General features: G+C 46.8%; 1 protein-coding gene across 1 annotated transcript in view; it reads left to right on the top strand.

Annotated features, from left to right (window-relative positions):
• Window positions 1-25,842, top strand: part of LOC126151944 (uncharacterized) — a 157,826-nt gene that overhangs the window by 125,352 nt on the left and 6,632 nt on the right. Inside the window, exon 4 of the mRNA XM_049915975.1 lies at window positions 3,708-3,817. Within this exon, the coding sequence (XP_049771932.1) occupies window positions 3,708-3,817 (110 nt within the window). The remainder of the gene's footprint in view (window positions 1-3,707; window positions 3,818-25,842) is intronic.

Raw genomic sequence — 25,842 nt, 5'->3', positions numbered from 1 at the left:
ACAGAACACAAAACAACACAGTAATCCCAACAACAACAAATTAACGACGCGCCAGCAATACATAGAAACACTAAAACAAATTCTCAAGGCCGGCCGCGGTGGTCTAGCGGTTCTAGGCGCTCAGTCCGGAACCGGGGGACTGCTACGGTCGCAGGTTCGAATCCTGCCTCGGGCATGGATGTGTGTGATGTCCTTAGGTTAGTTAGGTTTAAGTAGTTCTAAGTTCTAGGGGACTGATGACCACAGATGTTAAGTCCCATAGTGCTCAGAGCCATTTGAACCATTTTGAACCAAATTCTCAACATAAATACACAAACACAAATATAAAGAATTTGCCGCGCGCAAATAACTGCCGCTGTGATTACTAATCAGAATATTACAGCTGTCTACGCATCCTAGGCAGGATCAGCCACGTGGAACGGGGTTTATTTCAGTAAACGACGGTGAGGGATCCTAGGCGGGTCCGCCAAATGTCGGGGGGGGGGGGGGGGGGGGTTTAACAAGAATGCTTTTACTTGTTCACTTTCCCTACAGGATCGGGTGGTTGGCTCTGGCTGAAGGCCTGTTATGAGACCCAACCTGTAAATTAAAACTGCCCCTTTACTAATTTTGATTAATATTTAATAACTAAATAGTGTTCAGGGAACTGATCACTACTAAACAAACAAGGATAGCATTGAACACATTTATTGAACAATAATCTTCCTAACATCAAACTGAACAATGACGTACATTTATGAGTGATAAAATCAAGCCAGTACTGGCAATGGCCCTTAAATTCCAAAACTAACTCTTATGTTCGGATAACGCATCTGTACTTGTTATTTTCTACTCTCTCCCCTTGTCAGACGGCATAAAATACGTCAGACAAATCTTCTTCAATTACCAAATTCTCAATAAGAGTGTGGCTGGAAAACTGAGCTCTGGTAATCACAGGCGTTCGTAATATCGGATTAAATGCCGAAGCTGAGCATCACGTTACCAAATGCAGCGTCGTGGACAGGTCAGCAAGCTGCCGATGGCGTCCGCATCGTCGAAGAGTCTCAATTGTAACAAAAATGAATTTACTTTCGCGAACAGGCTTCCTGTTCGTAAACTCCTATTCAGAAGCTAATTCTGCTTTTTTTCCAATCGTCTTGCACTCGTTAAGACGGGACTCACCAACCCAAAGGCGGAATCCAGTAACGTCTTTAATAAAATGTGGCTCAAGGAAATTGCTCTGCTCGTGTCTGCTTTCTGTGCGACAGTATTCCCAACCGTAATTGGCGGAATCAGCCTGTCTCTAACAGTAAAACACGACAGTTCCCCTTTATTCAAAGTCCTGCACAGCACACTGAAAAGAATTTACTCTCCTACAGCAGAGCCGAAAGCACGAAGTCCGCTCGCTACAGGAGCTAAGACGCTTCTCCTCGATAACAGCTCCAAAAGCATCCCTCTGCAAAAATCAGCATCCCCACGCTATTTTTCGAGCTGGCCAATCCCGTGCCTCTAGACCAGCACAGTTCGCTCCCACTATTATTTCCTGGCTTCTTCCAGCCAATCAAAACATTCCGCGCCACCAATCGTGTCTCTCTGTTCGCCCTCGCGCGGGAAAAGATCATTGCACTAGCTTAGCCGTTCTTAGAAAGCCCCAGGAAACTTTAAGACTCGTGGGAAGGCTCCCTTAGGCCCCAGCTCGTCTGGACATAGTGGCGTCAGCGTAACGCCGAGCTCCAACGAGGCACCGTCCCTCGAAGGCCTGCCTCTGTTGACCACGCAATGGGTGCCTACCTGCCCCGGTGGCGCGTCTCCCCCAGTCGGACGCTTTCGCTGCCCTGCCTTTGAGCAGTTCCGCTCGTCTGCTCCAGCCAAACTCCGTGAAAGTATCACCTCAACCCCGACTTCATGCAACATGTGAATTTCTTAAAGTTAAGATGCACCTTATGCCGTCTGGTACTCCCTATATTAATTTCAGTAGGCTGATTGCCTGATAAATAACATAATAACCGATATCTAATTCGTCATTGCAACAGTTATTATATTACAGTAAGGTGCAAAATACTGCTACCTTACAATCTCAAATCGATTCCATATTCCTAGATTTCCAGAACGCTTTTCATACCGTTCCTCACAAGCGACTATTAATCAAACTGCCTGCATATGGAGTATCGTCTCAGTTGTGTGACTGGCTTCGTGATTTCCTCTCAGAGAGGTCACAGTTCGTAGTGATAGAGGTAAATCATTGAATAGAACAGAAGTGATATCTGGCGTTCCGCAAGGTAGTGTCATTGGCCCTCTGCTGTTCCTGATATACATAAATGATCTAGGTGATAATTGAGCAGCCCCCTTAGATTGTTTGCAGATGACTCTGTAATTTACCGTCTAGTAAAACCATCTGACCTTCAATTACAATTACAAAATAATCTAGAGAGAATTTCTGTATGGTGCGAAAAGTGGCAATTGGCACTAAACAGAAAAGTGCGAGATCATCCACATGGATACTAAAGGAAATCCGATAAATTTTTGGTATGCGATAAATGGCACAAATCTAAGGGCTGTGAATTCAACTAGATACTTAGGAATTACAGTTACGTGCAACTTAAATTGAAAAGACCACATAGATAATGTTGTGGGGAAGGCGAAACAAAGACTGCGCTTAGTTGACAGAGCACTTAGAAGATGCGACAAACCCACTAAAGAGACAGCCTACATTACACTTGTCCGTCCTCTGCTGGAATATTGCTGCGCGGTGTGGGATCCTTAGCAGGTAGGATTGACGGAGTACATGGAAAAAGTGCAAAGAAGGCAGCTCGTTTCGTGTTATCGCGCAATAGGGGTGAGAGTGTCACTGATATGACACGCGAGTTGGGGTGGCAGTCACTGAAACACAGGCGGTTTTCTTTGCGGCGAGATCTATTTACGAAATTTCAATCACCAATTTTCTCTTCCGAATGCGAAAATATTTTGTTGGCACGCACCTACGTAGGGAGAAATGTTCATCATAATAAAATAAGAGAAATCAGAGCTCGAACGGAAAGATTTAGGTGGTCCTTTTTCCCACGCACCATTCGAGAGTGGAACGGTAGAGAAGTAGTATGAAAATGGTTCGATGGAGGCACTTAAGTGTGAATTGCAGAGTAACCATGTAGATGTAGAAAGACGATCATAACTACTCAGGGGAAGATGAACCCTCTGTCAGGCACTTAAGTGTGAATTGCAGAGTTACCATGTACATGTAGAAAGACGACTATAATTACTCAGGGGAAGATTGTGGAGTGTGTGGTGATTGAGTAAACTTGTGATGTGCTGGTGTAGGCGCGGCTGTAGGACAGGGGTGCCTGGGATGTGGTATACAAGGAGTGTTTGGATTCGCGTTCGTGGGAGATGTAGAACAGGTGAAGCTGTTACAGTTTTTTCGATAAGGTGTTGGAACTTTGTTATCTGGTACAGGATACAGATGGGAGAAGGTTGTCGATTATGGAAAGCAATGCGAAGTTTATATCGTGCAAAGATATGAAGGGCTTGCTAAATTTTGGGAACAGCACGGGTCTCAGGGCTGATGCTCTGTTGTTCTATCTACGATTGCTACAGTCAGTTGCCACATGAGGATGGCTCAAAAAGCCATAAGCTGGCCAGTAAAAAATAAACATTGTTGCAGAAAATTAATAGAAGTGCTTTTTATTTCGTGATTAATGTATCCCGTTTTCCCGGCAAGACGTGTTTTGCAGGAGGTGACATTCCGGCTGAACCGGAGGTGACGTCACAAAGCAGGCTCCCATCCCCTCCACCGACGCAACACGACACCTACAACGTGTTCCGGAGTCCCACCGATTTCCAGGTAAGTCTGTCGCAGCATCATTGCGTCAGAAATAAATCTTATTGCTGGCTGGTTTATTATTGCTGGCTGGTTTATCCTCTGTTAACCGTCAGGGTAAACTTGTTTGTAAATAACATGAAAGTCCTAGAGAGGAATGTCGAATGATGTAAGCTGTGCACCATGTGTGAAATTCTCCGCGTGCTCGCAGACAAAGATGATCAGTCAGAGATAGGGTTGGAAACGTATGCTCAGCCATCAGCTCCACTCTTACGCAGTACCATTAAACGAGATGTCAGGCTGTCCTCTAGAAAACATATTATGGCGGGCGTATAGTGGAGGACTTCGTGTACCAATATCACCCATTCATGGAGCCAAGTCCCCCTCCCCAATTTTCTCTTCCAGTTGCAAATGATGCGTGGCAAGAAAGATATTCTATGAGCTCCAATGTGCGGGCTTTCAAATGTAAAATGAAATGAAGGTGGTGGTGGCCCTCAACTACGTACCTTAAACTCAGAATTGAAATATTAAAAGTTTTGGCTGGTTTCGTTGTCTAGGGGCTGGGATACGTAGTTGCTGCATTACAAGCCAAATACTACTGAGTCGATAGTATACAATGTGAATATACAGATGAATTGATTGGTCGAAGGTTTCTATCACTCGGCAATCGCGAATGTAACGTAGAAATTTATAAATGAAAGATTGCAAATAAATAAAATCTGCAGGTACTATCTTAACGACTTTAAATGATGAGTACTATAGTCGAAGTACTTTTGAGAATGTGGTATATTTCTGCAAAACACTTATTGGTGTCGATGGTCCAGCAATTAAATAAAATATAAGTTGGATAACAGGGAAACAATAGATTCCTACTGAACGTAATTAGTTATGAACAACAACATAGCTCACAAGATGTTCACTTCTAAACGCACACTACGTCTTCACTGTAGAAGCGACGGAAATCTCACAGGTTCACAAATCGGCACTTCGAAGTACACTCCTGGAAATTGAAATAAGAACACCGTAAATTCATTGTCCCAGGAAGGGGAAACTTTACTGACACATTCCTGGGGTCAGATACATCACATGATCACACTGACAGAACCACAGGCACATAGACACAGGCAACAGAGCATGCACAATGTCGGCACTAGTACAGTGTATATCCACCTTTCGCAGCAATGCAGGCTGCTATTCTCCCATGGAGACGATCGTAGAGATGCTGGATGTAGTCCTGTGGAACGGCTTGCCATGCCATTTCCACCTGGCGCCTCAGTTGGACCAGCGTTCAAGCTGGACGTGCAGACCGCGTGAGACGACGCTTCATCCAGTCCCAAACATGCTCAATGGGGGACAGATCCGGAGATCTTGCTGGCCAGGGTAGTTGACTTACACCTTCTAGAGCACGTTGGGTGGCACGGGATACATGCGGACGTGCATTGTCCTGTTGGAACAGCAAGTTCCCTTGCCGGTCTAGGAATGGTAGAACGATGGGTTCGATGACGGTTTGGATGTACCGTGCACTATTCAGTGTCCCCTCGACGATCACCAGTGGTGTACGGCCAGTGTAGGAGATCGCTCCCCACACTATGATGCCGGGTGTTGGCCCTGTGTGCCTCGGTCGTATGCAGTCCTGATTGTGGCGCTCACCTGCACGGCGCCAAACACGCATACGACCATCATTGGCACCAAGGCAGAAGCGACTCTCATCACTGAAGACGACACGTCTCCATTCTTCCTCCATTCACGCCTGTCGCGACACCACTGGAGGCGGGCTGCACGATGTTGGGGCGTGAGCGGAAGACGGCCTAACGGTGTGCGGGACCGTAGCCCAGCTTCATGGAGACGGTTGCGAATGGTCCTCGCCGATACCCCAGGAGCAACAGTGTCCCTAATTTGCTGGGAAGTGGCGGTGCGGTCCCCTACGGCACTGCGTAGGATCCTACGGTCTTGGCGTGCATCCGTGCGTCGCTGCGGTCCGGTCCCAGGTCGACGGGCACGTGCACCTTCCGCCGACCACTGGCGACAACATCGATGTACTGTGGTGACCTCACGCCCCACGTGTTGAGCAAATCGGCGGTACGTCCACCCGGCCTCCCGCGTGCCCACTATACGCCCTCGCTCAAAGTTCGTCAACTGCACATACGGTTCACGTCCACGCTGTCGCGGCATGCTACCAGTGTTAAAGACTGCGATGGAGCTCCGTATGCCACGGCAAACTGGCTGACACTGACGGCGGCGGTGCACAAATGCTGCGCAGCTAGCGCCATTCGACGGCCAACACCGCGGTTCCTGGTATGTCCGCTGTGCCGTGCGTGTGATCATTGCTTGTACAGCCCTCTCGCAGTGTCCGGAGCAAGTATGGTGGGTCTGACACACCGGTGTCAATGTGTTCTTTTTTCCATTTCCAGGAGTGTATTTCTACCTCGCGACCACGCGCAAATCGCTCCACACTCCAAGTCTCTCTCGACACCGTGCGGACCTCGCGCCGTACTGTGCCAGACTCCCCCGTGGCCTGTGCCGTCCTTTCCCTCGCGGCGCACCGTTCCAAACTACCTCGTGTCATCTCCGGAAACGATGTTACTCCCCAACCTCCATATGTCTCTCTTAGTAACTAGCGCTGTGATTGGATAGAGCGCTCCCTCCATGTCTCCAAGCCAACGTATCCACACAAACATAATGAAACACATTCAAAATACTGGATTTACATTTAAATAACTTGAAATTAAATAAATATTCCTACAGCTGGACCATAAAGACGCTCTAACACACATTATTAAATACATAAACAAATTAAATAAACATATATCAAAGTAATAGTAACAGGCCAGTAGCCTAATGCCTCTGTGCTTTCTAAAACACAGCAAATGTTTAACTAATTTCGTCATGAACAGTACAGGGTTATTACAAATGATTGAAGCGATTTCACAGCTCTACAATAACTTTATTATTTGAGATATTTTCACAATGCTTTGCACACACATACAAAAACTCAAAAAGTTTTTTTAGCCATTCACAAATGTTCGATATGTGCCCCTTTAGTGATTCGGCAGACATCAAGCCGATAATCAAGTTCCTCACACACTCGGCGCAGCATGTCCCCATCAATGAGTTCGAAAGCATTGTTGATACGAGTTCGCAGTTCTGGCACGTTTCTTGGTAGAGGAGGTTTAAACACTGAATCTTTCACATCACTATGCATGAAACTTGCCCGCACGCGTTCAACCGTTTCTTCGCTCAATGCAGGCCGACCCGTTGATTTCCCCTTACAGAGGCATCCAGAAGCTTTAAACTGCGCATACCATCGCCGAATGGAGTTAGCAGTTGGTGGATCTTTGTTGAACTTCGTCCTGAAGTGTCGTTGCACTGTTATGACTGACTGATGTGAGCGCATTTCAAGCACGACATACGCTTTCTCGGCTCCTGTCGCCATTTTCTCTCACTGCGCTCTCGAGCGCTACGGCGGCAGAAACCTGAAATGCGGCTTCAGCCGAACAAAACTTTATGAGTTTTTCTACGTATCTGTAGTGTGTCGTGACCATATGTCAATGAATGGAGCTACAGTGAATTTATGAAATCGCTTCAATCATTTGTAATAGCCCTGTATATATCGAATATAAACAAATACACAGATGAATAAATATATTTATAAGAATGCTGCTACCGTTTTTTCAAGTAACTGTCGAGTACTTGTGGCCTGACGCGATCGATTGTAATCGGCCACTTTGACCTCCAATAACTCATGTACCACTCAAGTCACATGTCTGTAATTTATACCAATGTAGGTTTACATTAATAGCTTTCTGAAGACACGTAGATCGACGAAATCGGATGAAGCGCTTACATTTTGGAAATTCGTTGCTGGCTGTTACTTGTCTAATTTACAGTCAGATAATACTTTAAACTAGTAAAGATATTGAAAATCTGATTACACCATCAGAATTGTCGTGCAAATAATGGTAATTTACCTGTTTCTTTTTGAGGTGTCATGATTCCTCTGGCTACTATTAATTTCTGTATGAACTGTGAAATATCTGTCATTAAGGTTTCACAAAGTCCGCCATCATTGGCACTACCGGTGTACAAGTCTCTTTCATCGACACAGCGTCACCAAGGAATTCCCAGCCACGTGGTCCGGCCATCGTGCGGCATCACGCGGTTGCTAAGCTAACGTTCGGCACCACGTGGTTGGTGCCGGGCCGCGTCCTACCAGCTCGGCTACGCCAACTCTAACCTTAGAATATTTTCAGGGCGCCACGACCCGCCCATTACCTCAGAAATGTGAGCTGGGATTTCTCTGATATTCCAATCAGGAAGTATCATGTTCTTTGATTCTTCTTGGAACATGTGCCGACAGAAATTTAATTCGTTCATATAAAGTGCCTCTCTCACAAAGTTGCATGATCATCTCGTCCTTATTAAAGAAACCTGTGACGGAGGCACTGCTCTTCCTTGGATCTTTATCCCTGCTGTTGGTCCCATGTCATAAGGGTACCAAACAAACATTATTTGAAGAATCGACGAATGGATCTATTGTAAGCTTTCGCTTGTGTGGGTGAATCAACTTAAGATTCTTCCAATGAATCTGTCTCGGTTATGCTTTTCCTACAACAGTATATTCTATGGTTGTAACCGTTTGCAGTAATCGATCGACAATCGTGTAATCCAACAACAATTAGACCGAATATAATCTTCTCAGTTTACAAGTTACTTCAAATAAAAAGTCGAGCTTACAACAGCTATCACTGGCACCATCGTCAGTTGTAAAAACCACTGCCTGCTGGGGCTGGCATGGTGGTGTGCTTATTCACTGATGAGCCATAACATTATGACCACCGACCTAATATCGATATAAAGCCTTCCAAGCGATAGCAGCGTCACCTGGCCAGGAATGACTGCTAGTCAGACACACACACGTTGCACGTAGCGTCAGCGACCGTGCTGCCCGTGTGTCAAATGGGGAAGCCGCGCGATCAGTCTGAGTTTGACTGAGGGCAGACTTTGATGGCCCAGAGGCTCGGCCGAGCATTTCGGACTGTGGGGTGTTCGAGGAGTGCTGTGGTCTCCAAACGTGCCGAAACCGAGGTGGAACCACGTCCAGACGTCGTGGGATTCGGCAGCCACCCATCCTAAAGCTGTCGGCACACGGACCGTGCATCCGAACGTTGAGCGTTGAGCGTGCCGAGTTTCTGACGTCACAGCATGGAATAGCACGCTCGGTAGTCTTTCCGAACGTGCAGAGGAATATCTGGCGTGTCATATATTCTGAGCGTGCGTCTGAGCGTTGACCAATGAGATGGCCCAACGCCACCTACGTCACAAGCACGCCGTCTCCCTTCAGTACAGAGTTCTGAGGCGCCATATTGGCATTCATTTCAAGTCTATACGTATATATGCCGTTTCGAGCACCAGCAAATTGAGAATCACTGCAAAACCCGTTGTTAACTGTGTGATTCGTTCCAATAAAATAATGAGAAACATCATATTCGCGGCAAAAGAATTATTGTAACTTGGGTATAATGAGAGTAGGCTATTTGAAGGCAGCGACACACTGAAGATCCACCCAAAACGCATTGTTCTTGGTACAATTTGTTATAATTAAATTTCAGTTAGTAACATATCTACGATTAATGTTTTTAGCAAGCGCTAAGATACTATGATTAGCCCCAATATCGGAGATGTTAGTTTAGCATAATGGGGAGCGTCAGTGTTCTGACAAGAGTTCTTTTTGTTGGGGCGGTGGTTCGCGTCCTGACACAACCAATTTTTTTTTCTTAACATTCACGTTTTTATTAGGTTCCGATACTTTATTATTAGTTTAATACAAGTGTAGACTATAATATTTGATGTTATGTAAATACAAGTTCACCTTTTTTTGGGGGAGGTGACTTTGTTCGTTTGGCTTAATCTAAAGGACAGCTTGCGCTACTTGTTTAAAAATATTTTACACCTTCTTTTACGCTTCGTAATTCACATGTTGCAAAGATTCTGCTACTGGGTAGGAACAGTGATCAAGTAAGACTGACCTTGGAGTTTTACTAAAATGTGGGAATCATGAAATAACGTTTATCTTATGCGGAGAACTACTCCAAATTTGTAACGCACTGACTGTAACGGAACTTTTATAAGCCTGTGTCCTTACTGATTGGACATGGTACTTTCCTTTTCGTGGACGATGCAAGAAATGTGCGTTTTAATAGAGCTAACGTGGGAATTACGCGCACCCGTTGAGTAAACAGTGTGATTTACGAACTAGAAACATCCCTCAACTGTCGCTGGAGTGCGTTGCGATCGCGTATACCACGTTGTGGCCCACGTACCGTATGCACAAGTCGCATCGTTCCTGAGCGTTCAGCAGCACGTTGAACTTGGCACGCTCAACGTTAACGTTCGACAGCACGGTCCGTGTGCCGACGGCTTTACAGATGTCAGACGTCGTAGGCTGGGCAGACTGGGAAAACAGGACAGGCGGCGAACTGTGGCGGAACTAACATCAGACTTTAATGCTGGGCGGAGTACAAGTGTGTCTGAACACACAGTGCACTGAACACTCTTGATGATGGGCCTCCGCAGCCGAGGACCCATGCGTGTGGCATTGTTAACACCACGACATGGTAACTACGACTGAAATGGGCACATGACCATTGGCACTGGACGTTGGCGCAGTAGCGGAGCGTTTCATGGTCTGATCAGTCTCGATATCTTCTTCATAATACCGATGGAGGGCGCGCATCAGTCGTCTTCCAGGGAACACCTGTGCTGCGGAACAGAGACAAGCTGGCTCAGTTATGCTCCGGAGAACATTCACGTGGACATCATGCAAGGTACTATGACGACGAAGGAGGTTGCAGACCACGTACACCCATTCATGACAGTCATGTTTCCTGATGGCAGTGACATTTTTCAGCAAGATAACGCTCCATGCCACAATGCCAGGAGCGTGATGGGGTGGTTCAAGGAATATAGTGGCGAGTTCCAGTTGATGTGCTGGCCCCTCAACTCACCAGATCTGAACCCGATCGAACATATCTGGGATGTGATTGAATGTGGCGTCAGAGCTCAACGCCCACCTCCCCGGAAATTACGGGAATTAGGTGACTTGTGTATGTAGATCTGGTGAAAATTCCCTGCAGTGCCTACCAAGGGCTCATTGTTTCCATGCCAGGACGCATCGCTGTTGTTATCCGTGCCAAATGTGGACATACTGGCTATTAGGTGGGTGGTCATAATGTTCTGGCTTTAGCAACGTCTGGAACCTTCTAGAAAGGGCCAAAGTGACACACGCACAAGAGGCGAGCTGCCTACCTCGTAGCAGCTCTACCCACTTCAGGACTGGGCCTAGTGATGCGCGTCATAGCATGTGGCGCTACAGGCTCTACGAGTTGCAGTGCCAGTCTCTGGCGGGATGCGAGTTACTATTTGCCACCAGTTTAATACTTCGTAGCTGCATTTTTAAATATAGGCTATATGCCGATAACAAAGGACAAAGTTAAGGCGTTTGGTGGGTACCTTTTCATTCACATACTCATTTCCCGCCTGGTCCCAGAGGTAGCCGAGTTTCCACAATGTATCTCAGGCAAGACAACTAGTGTGACGTTACAGGGTCATTGTTGTACCAGTATTTCTCGTGGGCCCCGTGCGGGATCGAGTGACTTCAGGTGGTATGCAGGGCAGCACCACGTTTGAAACTATCGCTCCCGCGTCCCTGCAATCGTCAACCAAGTGTCTATGCTTTCGCTCCATATCCAAATCCTGCCCCCATTACAGTCTGGAACCGAGCGACCGCTACGGTCGCAGGTTCGAATCCTGCCTCGCGCATGGATGTGTGTGATGTCCTTAGGTTAGTTAGGTTTAATTAGTTCTACGTTCTAGGCGACTGATGACCTCAGCAGTTAAGTCGCATAGTCAGAGCTATTTGAACCAACTTGCCCCCATGCCCTACTACACTACTGGCCATTAAAATTGCTACACCACGAAGATGACGTGCTACCTACGCGAAATTTCACCGACAGGAAGAAGATGCTGTGATATGCAAATGATTAGCTTTTCAGAGCATTCACACAAGGTTGGCGCCGGTTGCGACACCTACAACGTGCTGACATGAGGAATGTTTCCAACCGATTTCTCATACACAGCAATTGACCGGAGTTGCCTGGTGAAACGTTGTTGTGAAGCCTCGTGTAAGGAGGAGAAATGAGTACCATCACGTTTCCGACTTTGATAAAGGTCGGATTGTAGCCTATCGTAATTGCGGTTCATCGTATCGCGACAGTGCTGCTCGCATTGGTCGACATCCAATGACTGTTAGCAGAATGTGTAATCGGTCGGTTCAGGAGGTAATACGGAACGCCGTGCTGGATCCCAACGGCCTCGTATCAGTAGCAGTTCGACGACGACGACGTTTGCAGCAGCATGGACTATCAGCTCGGAGACCATGGCTGCGGTTACCCTTGACGCTGCAACACAGACAGGAGCGTCTGCGATGGTGTACTCAACGACGAACCTGGGTGCACGAATGGCAAGACGTCATTTTTTCGGATGAATCCAGGTTCTCTTTACAGCATCATGATGGTCGCATCCGTGTTTGGCGACATCGCGGCGAACGCACAATGGAAGCGTGTATTTGTCATCGCCATACTGGCTTATCACCCGGCGTGATAGTATGGGGTGCCATTGGTTACACATCTCGGTCACCTCTTGTTCGCATTGACGGCACTTTGAACAGTGGACGCTACATTTCAGATGTGTTACGACCCGTGGCTCTACCCTTCATTCGATCCCTGCGAAACCCTACATTTCAGCAGGATAATGCACGACCGCATGTTGCAGCTCCTGTACGGGCCTTTCTGGATTCAGAAAATGTTCGATTGCTGCGCTGCCCAGCACTTTCTCCAGATCTCTCACCAACTGAAAACGTCTAGTCAATGGTGGCCGAGCAACTGGCTCGTCACAATACGCCAGTCACTACTCTTGATCAACTGTGGTATCGTGTTGAAGATGCATGGGCAGCTGTACCCGTACACGCCATCCAAGCTCTGATTGACTCAATGACCAGGCGTATCAAGGCCTTTATTACGGCCAGAGGTGGTTGTTCTGGGTACTGATTTCTCAGGATCTATGCACCCAAATTGCGTGAACATGTAATCACACGTCAGTTCTAGTATAATATATTTGTCCAATGAATACCCGTTTATCATCTGAATTTCCTCTTGGTGTAGCAATTTTAATGGCCAGCAGTGTAAATGTGTACCACTCGCCTCTGTTAAAAATGTTGCGGGTTATTCTAATATCCCACCTTCCATCTTTTGCTTCGCACCATAAACGTGGGGCGGTTACTATCATGGAATGTAGTTAGTAAGTGTCGCACCAATAGGAGTAGTGGCCAGTTAATGGACGAGAGGAAGGCAGAAGTTAAAGCACTGTTCAGAAAATAACGGTTTGTTTATATCACTATAAACACAACAGTGGAAGCTATGCGTCTAAGTGTTTTTGGAACTAACTGTTTCGGCTTGCGCTGAGACGTCCCATTAGTTCACCGGGTGATCGCGGCTTCTTGCGCACCATAGCCTATTCCTTCTTGGTTACCGCCATCGACGCGTTCAGAAATTCATTTCTGAAGAAGAGAAATTTGTTAACATCGAGTATAGATTTAAGTGCCAGGAAGTCGTTTTTGAAAGTATTTGTATGGAGTGTAGCCATGTATGGAAGTGAAACGTGGACGATAAATAGTTTAGACAAGAAGAGAATAGAAGCTTTCGAAATGTGGTGCTACAGAAGAATGCTGAACATTAGATGGGTAGATCACATAACTAATGAGGAGGTATTGAACAGAATTGGAGAGAAGAGAAATTTGTGGCACAACTTGGTTAGAAGAAGGGATCGGTTGGTAGGGCAAATTCTGAGGTATCAAGGGATCATGAATTTAGTTTTGGAGGGCAACGTGGAGGGTAAAAATCGTAGAGGAATACCAAGAGATGAGTACACTAAGTAGATTCAGAAGGATGTAGGTTGCAGTAAGTACTGGGAGATGAACAACCTTCTACAGGATAGAGTAGCATGGAGAGCTGCATCAAACCAGTCTCTGGACTGAAGACTACAACAACAACATGAATTGAGTATGCACTATACTTTGAACTGTCAGCAATGCCTTTAGGCCCGAACAATTGGCATCCTGGGAGCGATGACCACGCAGTTTGGCCCCTTTAAAAATAACTCCACCCAACCAACCATCCCGGGTAAAGCTTACGGAGGTCGGGTCATGACACTCAGAAATTTTCGATATTACGCGAAAACCAGGACATCTGGTAACACTACATGCGCCTTGCTGTATGATGTACTGTTAAAATCCAGTGATGGTACTTTCCTATAAGAATCAACCAAAATGTTTCGTCCAACAGTCGTCCTTCCTGAAACTTTCTGGCAGATTAAAGCAGTGTGTTGGACTGGGACTCGATCCAGGGACCAAGTAAGTGCCCTACCAGCTAAGCTACCCAAGCACGAATCAGGCTGTGGCTTAGCCATGACTCCACAATATTCTTTTTTCCAGGAACGCTACTGCTGCAAGTTTCGCAGGAGAACTTCTGCGAAGTTTGTACGGTAGGAGGTGAGGTACTGGTGGAAGTAGAACGGTCAGGACGAGACGTGAGTCACGGATGGGTAACTCAGTCGGTAGAGCAATTCCATGCGACTGGCAAACGTCCTGGGTTCGAGTACCAGTCCGGCATACCGCTTTAATCTATCAGGAAGTTTCATATCTGTTCACATTGCAGAGTGAAAATTCATTCTGGAATCGTTCTTTCTGTGTGCCATTCGCAACTGGATCAGGAAAGGGGGGAAACGCTCGGAGTATGGATGTGGATGTAGACGTTGGTGATCCATCTGCCAGATGAATGCGTCCAACTCTACCGCCCCCATGTTGCTATTGAGAGTAGGCAGTGTGTTATCGCCAATTTCCACCTTGTTATTTCCCTCTCATCGATACTAACAACACGAACATGACCCTGAAACTCCACAGGCACTCACCGCAATCACCTACACTCAGCATGATGTAAATTTACGGCACAACACTACATTTCATAAAACATGCACTTTCCAATTAGGTGACTGAACTACCACTCAGAATCTCTCAGCCCACAACGCCATACCACTTCAGTTTTTCCATTACCATTAAGAACAATGAAAGGCAGCTGCCAATAACGTCAGGAACAGATCATTTGTGTCGCTCACCTGTAGTACAGTCATGAACAGGATTACAAGACTCTTGTAGTGGGATAGACTACCATTTTTTTGGACAGCTTAATTAATTGGCATATGGAAGGAGGAACTTCAGAAAACCTTATATAAATTATTTAACTAGACTTTGACTGTCACTGCTCACAACATCTGTCCTAACCAGAAAACACCAAGGGTTGAGTCTTGCATTATCGATGGTGAGGGTCTGCAACACGTGGTCTACTGGCTAGCGTTGCTGCCTCTGGATTATGGGGTCCCAGGTTAGATTCCCAGCCTTGTTGGGGATTTTTACCTGCCTGGGGACTGGGTGTTTGTGTTGTCCTCATCATTTTATCATCATCATCATTTGTGACTGGCCAGAAAAAAATTGGAATGTGTAAAAATTGGGACTTTGTACGGGTGCTGATGACCGCGCAGCTGAGCGCCCCACAAACCAGCCATCATCCTCATCATCACTGATGGTGAGGTCCCCACAGAGCGCCCCTCCCCCCCCCCCACCACCACCTCCCAGGAGTGGGGCGCATTGGAGGAGGAGTTCGCTGAAGATCGTAGCTGCTGGTGTCATCTTCGTTCAGGTGCATGTCACCAATCGTGCCGTGGCTGGCTGCTATGCAGGGCATGGCTGGGCTGTTTATGGGCGAGGGGGAACAAAAAGAACTTGATGTGATTCTCGCCCCATCTCGATACAGGTAATATTAACAGAGTAGGGTGGAAGTCAGCGGGATTGCCTCCAGAATAGGATTGTTTGTGTTGCTATTACCAAGCTGTGGCGTTGGAATAGTGGGCTGTGGAGCCGACAGGTTAGTGGATGCAGTAACATCAGGTTCCACTCATACGTGCAGAGGCAATTTTGTAATCTGGGACTCGTGATGGTCAGGAACCTGTCAGGTGGAGAAAAAATGGTTCAAATGCCTCTGAGCACTATGGGACTTAACATCTTAGGTCATCAGTCCCCTAGAACTTAGAACTACTTAAACCTAACTAACCTAAGGACATCAAACACATCCATGCCCGAGGCAGAATTCGAACCTGCGACCGTAGCAGTCCCGCGGTTCCGGACTGCAGCGCCTAGAACCGCACGGCCACCACGGCCGGCCAGGCGGATAATCTTGATGTAAACACGGCTAGTTCGATGTCGGTAGACTGCACAGTTTTGCACTGAATACTTCTGTGTTGAAATGTCACTTGCAAGTCCTGAGAGGCAAGGGGGGTCACACACAGAGGATGCATGCACACTGCGAGGATAATTCATCATACTGATTTGTGTCTGTGGTGTCGCTGCTGATGCTGTGACAGTTGCCGTCTCATTTGTGTGGATCACGTGGGCAGATTTTAACATTTTGTTTGTTCGAATAATAAGTTGCCGTCTCTTTAATCTAAGAATAGATGATCAATGCAGCTAGCCGCTATCTCTGTGTAATGTCTTGTCTGTATAGACGTGTATCTGTTGTCTTTAAGATCCCTTCACCTTCACACATAAGTCTATACAGTAAAGTAAGGCCCTCCCAGTTCTTGGCTGATCCGTGATAAGACAGGCGAAAAATTAGACTAATGGAGGATTATTAGTATTGTCTCTATTTTCATTCGCTCTCTCTCTTTCTCTCCTTTATCTTTTTAATATAAGATTTCATTACGTGATATAGTGATAAAAGGAATCAGCCAAATAGAATCTTTGGTAGAGTCCTTCGTCTTGGTAATCAGCGGCTGTCTTGCTGTAAGAGATCTTTATATTTATTATTACTGTTAAACACTGCAGTCAGTTGGGAGAATCAATCGTTTGGACAATTTGTTCCTTTTACGAAAGATTGCGAATTCCAGATGTGTACGAAGCCTTTTTGGACGATTTAACACAGACTCAGTGATTGCAGGCTCTCTTCGACACAGCTGAAACTTCCCCACTAATTACAGGGCCAACGTGATCAACAAATGATTCAGAAAAAACTCATTCGTTCATTCACTCCAGAACAACAAAGTCACAAACCTTATTTATGGAGGAAATCGTGTATTAAATCCACCTCCATTACATGTCCAGATCTCCGGTGATTCCACACCTTAATTATTTTCCTTTTAAAATCTCTTTCTCTTCAAAACAAACCGCTAGCGGCACAAATGTTAATTGTCTCACTTTAGCGAGAAGAAAAGCAGAATATGTATCTCTCAGAAACACGTCAATCCCTCAAGCAGATACTCCAGAAGCTGTCCTAGTTACCACTGAAACAACTATGGAGAATGCATATATGCATCTCTGTTATTTCAAAGAATAAATGCACTAGAAAATACTTAGGCGTCGACGAGCTGTCGCCGCATATATTACGAGAAAATCAGATCAGATAACTTTTCCAAAGTGAATGAATGTGGATGGTTTCATTGAAAATGATTAATTGGTGCGTAGTAAAAGGTATTTGCTGTGGGGACATTACAAGATGCCTGCAGATTAGTGTCCTCTGTAGATGGCTATGTGTAAAGTGGCGAACTACCGGTGATGCCGGGTAGAGATTCTCCACTACTGGTTTACATGAGTATTCGTTATGTCAGATCTAAGGAAAGATGAAAGTGCCAGAGGAAATCTGCTCCTAGTATTAGTTCTCGAACATCTGTGACCAAAAACTGCTGTGGAAATGTTTTATATCGACAAGATCTATGGCGCGTGCACATAGTGGAATGGCTGATGTTGTTAAGTTCCATTGGTGGGTTTTCCTCGGTAGATGGTGCACGTTTCCGCGCCAGTATCGATAATAAAGTATTGGTTTGTTGAGAGATCTAGCACATAGTCTGTCACTGTCGCTTAGAGCTGGGGCAATATTAGTTTGAGCCACCTGTCTGAGCTGTGGATGTCATCATTGCGTGCTGCGAACTGGAACCCTGTAGCGTTTCGGTGGCTGCACAGTTGTAAGTAGTTGCATGCCAGGTCGCGAAGCGAGTGTGGAAGCAACACAGCCACGGCAGCCCGCCTATGTGTCGAACTGTTGGTCGTGGACGTGATTGGCGCAGCTGGGTCGGCGGCCTCGTGGCGAAGGCTAGTGACGTCACTCCCGCGAGTGTACGGACAACACCGACTCAAAGGAAGGCCTCGGCGCTTGTTGGTGACGTCACGTCAGCTAAGCACGGCAAACGCCAGATCTGCTGCAGGCATACTCATAATGGTGGTCTCTCCCTCCCTGACACAGGAAAATGTGAAACTATTGGCGGTAGTTGACCAACACACATTGTTCTGAGAGATTTCTGCAATCAATTAATTGCGCAATTGATTACACTTCTTAACAAATAGTGTACTCCTTAACTTAAATTTCCACCTCTTTTAAGGATTGACATACAAAAACAACTTCATGGTCCAGCAGCAACAGAATTCGTGCTTCTTTACCTTATTTGTAAATCTGAGGAAGTTACGTTTGTACTGGGTTGCTTTTACAAGAAACTGTGAACATATTGGTGCTCTTCTTTAGGTATCTCGGTTGACCATGGGGTGAGGAGCACTGAATGTTAATGAAATATCTTGCGACTGTACACATTCGGGGAGGGGGTGGGGGACAGAAGAAGAGGCAAAAGAGAGATACTTGTTTTATCAAATAAAATTTTTATATCTTATAAAGTTTCTCCTTTCAGTTGCAAGAGAGGAATATTTATCTTTTCTAATGTGCATGTTTAAAACAGTTTAAGCTCAGCAGTATTTTCGATGTATGAAGCTATTTTGTTTCCTATTTAGAATTCCTTTCGTTGAAAACGACTGTAATCTAATGACTGGCAACAGTTGGACATTTACATGTGTAAATTAGTTCACATTTCCAGTGACGATGTCAAGAGAAAATAAATAAATAATTGAAAGAAACGAGTTAATTGTAAGGGGGTTGGGGTAAGTTTCGATAACAAAATGGATCAAGTAAATATAGTTACTTGAATGTAAAATTTCCGAAGCTTGCAATGGGGCAAAGCACCTTCTCGTATTGATCTACATTTGTTTCGACAGGATTCAGTAATACAGAACTATGATCTTCATTTGTAGCTTTACGATAGTAAGAAAATCTTTCATCTAAATAAAACTGCAGAATCCAAAATAATACCAAACATTTTGTCCAAAAATAAGAGATTTATAGCTATAAGCACACCCAGGCATTTCTGCCGTGCCTAGCTGGCGTGACGTCACCAACAAGCGCCGAGGCCTTCCTTTGAGTCGGTGTTGCCTCGTGGCTGTGGCTAGTGACGTCACTCCCGCGAGGGTACGGAACCGCTCAGGTTGCGTAAGCTGCTAGTGACTACTTGCAGCGTGTCGCACTATAAATGTACTGGTGGCGGTCATTGTTGTCGGGAACATTCGAGTGTTGTTGTTGCTGCAGGATTGCATGCCCGAGGGAGGACTCGAACCTCCGACGGGGGGAGACGCGCGGACTGTGACGCCTCAGACCGCGCCACAGCAGTTTGGTCCCATAGGAACTTACCACAAATTTCCAAAATTTTCGGGTTCAAATCTACCGCATTTGGTGGTGCAGACATCAAAGTGAGTTCACTAATGCGCTGCACAAACCATCTTCGCGTGTCTCTGGCATTGTGTCACGGATAGTTAACTTGCTGGAATAGTCCATCGTCATCAGTGAAGACATCAAGCATGCAGGCGCTCCGCACTAATGTTCTCGGAGCCCACAACTGTAATGGTGCCTTCGATTACTGAATCAGATCCCATGGGTGCCCAAGTGGATGTCCCCCACAGCTTTATACTGCCGCCACTGGCTTGCATCCGTGGCGCGGTGCATGTTTCAGGCAGCCATTCGCCTGTATGGTGGAATGTTTGGAGAGGACCATCACCTGGTGTAATAGGAAACGCGATTCAGCCGACCACCTGAAATACTAAACACCTTTTTCCAAAGCTGTTTCACGCACTGCAGTCCCTTCTCTAAATCGTCGCACGAACGAAACAATGGCTGACATCGAAATAAGTGTCCAAGGAATAGGAAAGCAACTGAAATCACTCAACAGAGGAAACTCCACTGGACATGACGGGATACCAATTCGATTCTACACAGAATACGAGAAAGAACTTGCCCCCCTTCTAACAGCCGTGTACCGCAAGTCTCTACAGGAACGGAAGGTTCCAAATGATTGGAAAAGAGCACAGGTAGTCCCAGTTTTCAAGAAGGGTCGTCGAGCAGATGCACAAAACTATAGGCCTACATCTCTGACAACGATCTGTTGTAGAATTTTACAACATGTTTTTTGCTCGCGTATCATGTCATTTCTGGAAACTCAGAATCTACTCTGTAGGAATCAACATGGATTCCGGAAACAGCGTTCGTGTGAGACTCAACTCGCTTTATTTGTTCATGAGACCCAGAAAACATTAGATACAGGCTCCCAGGTAGATGCCATTTTCCTTGATTTCCGGAAGGCGTTCGATAGAGTTCCGCACTGTCGCCTGATAAACAAAGTAAGAGCCTACGGAATATCAGACCAGCTGTGTGGCTGGATTGAAGAGTTTTTAGCAAACAGAGCACAGCATGTTGTTCTCAATGGAGAGACGTCTAAAGACGTTAAAATAACCTCTGACGTGCCACAGGGGAGTGTTATGGGACCATTGCTTTTCGCAATATATATAAATGACCTCGTAGATAGTGTCGGAAGTTCCATGCGGCTTTTCGCGGATTATGCTGTAGCATACAGAGAAGTTGCAGCATTAGAAAATTGCAGCGAAACGCAGGAAGATCTGCAGCGGATAGGCACTTGGTGCAGGGAGTGGCAACTGACCCTTAACGTAGGCAAATGTAATGTATTGCGAATACATAGAAAGAAAGATCCTTTATTGTATGATTATATGATAGCGGAACAAACACTGGTAGCAGTTACTTCTGTAAAATATCTGGGAGTATGCGTACGGAACGATTTGAAGTGGAATGATCATATAAAATTAATTGTTGGTAAGGCGAGTGCCAGGTTGAGATTCATTGGGAGAGTCCTTAGAAAATGTCCATCAACCAAGGAGGTGGCTTACAAAACACTCGTTCGACCTATGCTTGAGTATTGCTCATCAGAGTGGGATCCGTACCAGGTCGGGTTGACGGAGGAGATAGAGAAGATCCAAAGAAGAGCGGCGCGTTAAGTCACAGGGTTATTTGGTAAGCGTGGTAGCGTTACGGAGATGTTTAGCAAACTCAAGTGGCAGACTCTGCAAGAGAGGCGCTCTGCATCGCGGTCTAGCTTGCTCGTCAGGTTTCGAGAGAGTGCGTTTCTGGATGAGGTATCGAATATATTGCTTCCCCCTACTTATACCTCCCGAGCAGATCACGAATGTAAAATTAGAGAGATTAGAGCGCGCACGGAGGCTTTCCGGCAATCGTTCTTCCCGCGAACCATACGCGACTGGAACAGGAAAGGGAGGTAACGACAGTGGCACGTAAAGTGCCCTCCGCCACACACCGTTGGGTGGCTTGCGGAGTATAAATGTAGATGTAGATGTAGACCAGGCTACAACTCCCATTGATCCATGGTCCAGTCTCGATTAGCATGTGTCCAATGCAATCGTAGTTCACGATGTTATTGTCTCAACAAGTGACTACTTCTAGGTTGTCTACTGTGGAGCCTTATGTTCAACAGCGTGCAATGAATGGTGTACGGCGAAACACTTTTATCTGAATCCAGCATTATACTCTCTCGTCAGACCTTCCACAGATCGCCATCTGTCCTGTTTCAAAGGGTGAGCAGGCTTGCGGCATCCACCTTCTGTGATAATGCTCGGACTCCCAACACCTTGTCGCATATTTCACTGTCCATGAAGCACTTTCCATAGATGCTCACGACAGTAGCGCGCATCGAACCGACTAGCATCGCCGTTTCATGGATGTTCGTTCCCTACCAGCAGCCCACAATAATCTGCCCCTTATCAAAGTCGTTAGCGGATTTGCCCTTTTGTGGTCCGTATGGTCCCTAGAGAGATTACCCATACGTCTCTGCTCCGCTTATGCATGGTGTCACAAGAGGAGTGGTCAGTATGCAGGGATATGACGGAAACGCTCGTTAGCAGAAAAAACTTCGTATTAACATACACTCCTGGAAATTGAAATAAGAACAACGTGAATTCATTGTCCCAGGAAGGGGAAATTTTATAGACACATTCCTGGGGTCAGATACATCACATGATCACACTGACAGAACCACAGGCACATAGACACAGGCAACAGAGCATGCACAATGTCGGCACTAGTACAGTGTATATCCACCTTTCGCAGCAATGCAGGCTGCTATTCTCCCATGGAGACGATCGTAGAGATGCTGGATGTAGTCCTGTGGAACGGCTTGCCATGCCATTTCCACCTGGCGCCTCAGTTGGACCAGCGTTCGTGCTGGACGTGCAGACCGCGTGAGACGACGCTTCATCCAGTCCCAAACATGCTCAATGGGGGAGAGATCCGGAGATCTTGCTGGCCAGGGTAGTTGACTTACACCTTCTAGAGCACGTTGGGTGGCACGGGATACATGCGGACGTGCATTGTCCTGATGGAACAGCAAGTTCCCTTGCCGGTCTAGGAATGGTAGAACGATGTGTTCGATGACGGTTTGGATGTACCGTGCACTATTCAGTGTCCCCTCGACGATCACCAGTGGTGTACGGCCAGTGTAGGAGATCGCTCCCCACACCATGATGCCGCGTGTTGGCCCTGTGTGCCTCGGTCGTATGCAGTCCTGATTGTGGCGCTCACCTGCACGGCGCCAAACACGCATACGACCATCATTGGCACCAAGGCAGAAGCGACTCTCATCGCTGAAGACGACACGTCTCAATTCATCCCTCCATTCACGCCTGTCGCGACACCACTGGAGGCGGGCTGCACGATGTTGGGGCGTGAGCGGAAGACGGCCTAACGGTGTGCGGGACCGTAGCCCAGCTTCATGGGGACGGTTGCGAATGGTCCTCGCCGATACCCCAGGAGCAACAGTGTCCCTAATTTGCTGGGAAGTGGCGGTGCGGTCCCCTACGGCACTGCGTAGGATCCTACGGTCTTGGCGTGCATCCGTGCGTCGCTGCGGTCCGGTCCCAGGTCGACGGGCACGTGCACCTTCCGCCGACCACTGGCGACAACATCGATGTACTGTGGAGACCTCACGCCCCACGTGTTGAGCAATTCGGCGGTACGTCCACCCGGCCTCCCGCATGCGCACTATACGCCCTCGCTCAAAGTCCGTCAACTGCACATACGGTTCACGTCCACGCTGTCGTGGCATGCTACCAGTGTTAAAGACTGCGATGGAGCTCCGTATGCCACGGCAAACTGGCTGACACTGACGGCGGCGGTGCACAAATGCTGCGCAGCTAGCGCCATTCGACGGCCAACACCGCGGTTCCTGGTGTGTCCGCTGTGCCGTGCGTGTGATCATTGCTTGTACAGCCCTCTCGCAGTGTCCGGAGCAAGTATGGTGGGTCTGACACACCGGTGTCAATGTGTTCTTTTTTCCATTTCCAGGAGTGTATGTCCTATTACAAATGGTTTCCAAGATGCAACACATTTAATGTACATTTGTTTTTTCGGCTAGTGGCGTGCACGTATATGTTTGACACACCCAACTTAGCGCAACCTACCTACCCCTCTTAGCCCAACCTTTCTCATTGCTTACAATCTCTTTGCTCGGGATGTCTTTCTGACATGGTGAGGTGCGAGTGAACTAGTGTAAGGAACTGAGACTGTATCAAGGAACTTAGACTGTATCAGAAGAAGCATCGGTTAAATGTGTTTGTTCACGCGCTGGCTAAAGTGCCACACATCTATAGTAATGAAGAATATGCAGATGTTGTGCATGTTTACAGCTTCTGCGATGGTACTGTTCCGGCTGCTGTCTGAGAATAGCGACGGCGCTTTCCGACACGTCGAATCCCTGATCGTAGAGTTTTCAGCACATTCCTTGGAACAGGTATTCGTCAAAGTTCCCATTTTCTCTTCTGAACGTGTAGTTCAACAACCTCTCCGGGAACAGCATCACGTTTGTAAAGGAAGCAGCGAAGTCCTACTACGACCACACCGTGACGTCCTGCACGTATCATCATCCACAGACACGTGCAAGGCGAACATTACATGCGGAAAACTTTTGCCCGTTTCACTTACGGTGTGGCCACAATCTTCACCACATTGGCGTCAATGCTACACGACGGGACTTTTGTCACTGTTTCAGTGACAATCGTCATTTTCTTCCATTAATATTAATCAATGATGCAGCCACATTTTCACGGAATGGAATCAACAACATACACTACTGGCCATTAAAATTGCTACACCGAGAAGAAATGCAGATGATAAACGGGTATTCATCGGACAAATATATTATACTACAACTGACGTGTGATTACATGTTCACGCAATTTGGGTGCATAGATCCTGAGAAATCAGTACCCAGAACAACCACCTCTCGCCGTAATAAAGGCCTTGATACGCCTGGTCATTGAGTCAATCAGAGCTTGGATGGCGTGTACGGGTACAGCTGCCCATGCATCTTCAACACGATACCACAGTTGATCAAGAGTAGTGGCTGGCGTATTGTGACGAGCCAGTTGCTCGGCCACCATTGACCAGACGTTTTCAGTTGGTGAGAGATCTGGAGAATGTGCTGGCCAGGGCAGCATTCGAACATTTTCTGTATCCAGAAAGACCTGTACAGGACCTGCAACATGCGGTCGTGCATTATCCTGCTGAAATGTAGGGTTTCGCAGGGATCGAATGAAGGGTAGAGCCACGGGTCGTAACACATCTGAAATGTAACGTCCACTGTTCAAAGTGCCGTCAATGCCAACAAGAGGTGACCGAGACGTGTAACCAATGGCACCCCATACTATCACGCCGGGTGATACGCCAGGATGGCGATGACGAATACACGCTTCCAATGTGCGTTCACCGCGATGTCGCCAAACACGGATGCGACCATCATGATGCTGTAAAGAGAACCTGGATTCATCCAAAAAAATGACGTTTTGTCATTCGTGCACCCAGGTTCGTCGTTGAGTGCACCATCGCAGGCGCTCCTGTCTGTGATGCAGCGTCAAGGGTACCCGCAGCCATGGACTCCGTGCTGATAGTCCATGCTGCTGCAAACGCCGTCGAACTGTTCGTGCAAATGTATGTTGTCTTGCAAACGTCCCCGTCTGTTGACTCAGGGATCGAGACATGGCTGCACGATCCGTTACAGCCATACGGATAAGATGCCTGTCATCTCGACTGCTAGTGATACGAGGCCGTTGGGATCCAGCACGGCGTTCCGTATTACCGCCCTCAACCCACCGTGTCCATGTTCAGCTAACAGTCATTGGATCTCGACCAACGCGAGCAGCAGTGTCGCGATACGATAAACCGCAATCGCGATAGACTACAATCAGACCTTTAACAAAGTCGGAAACGTTATGGTACTCATTTCTCCTCCTTACACGAGGCATCACAACAAAGTTTCACCAGGCAACGCCGGTGAACTGCTTTTTGTGTATGATAAATCGGTTAGAAACTTTCCTCATGTCAGCACGTTGTAGGTGTCGCCACCTGCGCCAACCTTGTGTGAATGCTCTGAAAAGCTAATCATTTGCGTATCACAGCATCTTCTTCCTGTCGGTGAAATTTCGCGTCTGTAACACATCGTCGTGGTGTAGCAATTTTAATGGCCAGTAGTGTTCGTAATAATCGTCGATGGTCACAGGAAGATTCACACGGCACAGTGGAAACCAATTTCCAAGTTTGTTTTTCGATAAGTGTTTGCTGCGGCAACATCAGTAATATGTTGATAGGTCCAGTCATTTTAGAAGAGCGAATGACGGGACAGAATTGCACTCATTTTTTTAAATTCATTCGTCGAAGACCATA

Source organism: Schistocerca cancellata, chromosome 2 (assembly GCF_023864275.1).
Source record: "Schistocerca cancellata isolate TAMUIC-IGC-003103 chromosome 2, iqSchCanc2.1, whole genome shotgun sequence".
NCBI lineage: Eukaryota > Metazoa > Arthropoda > Insecta > Orthoptera > Acrididae > Schistocerca > Schistocerca cancellata.
The sequence above is the reverse complement of the archived record's forward strand: the minus strand, read 5'-3'. Positions and strand labels throughout refer to the sequence as shown.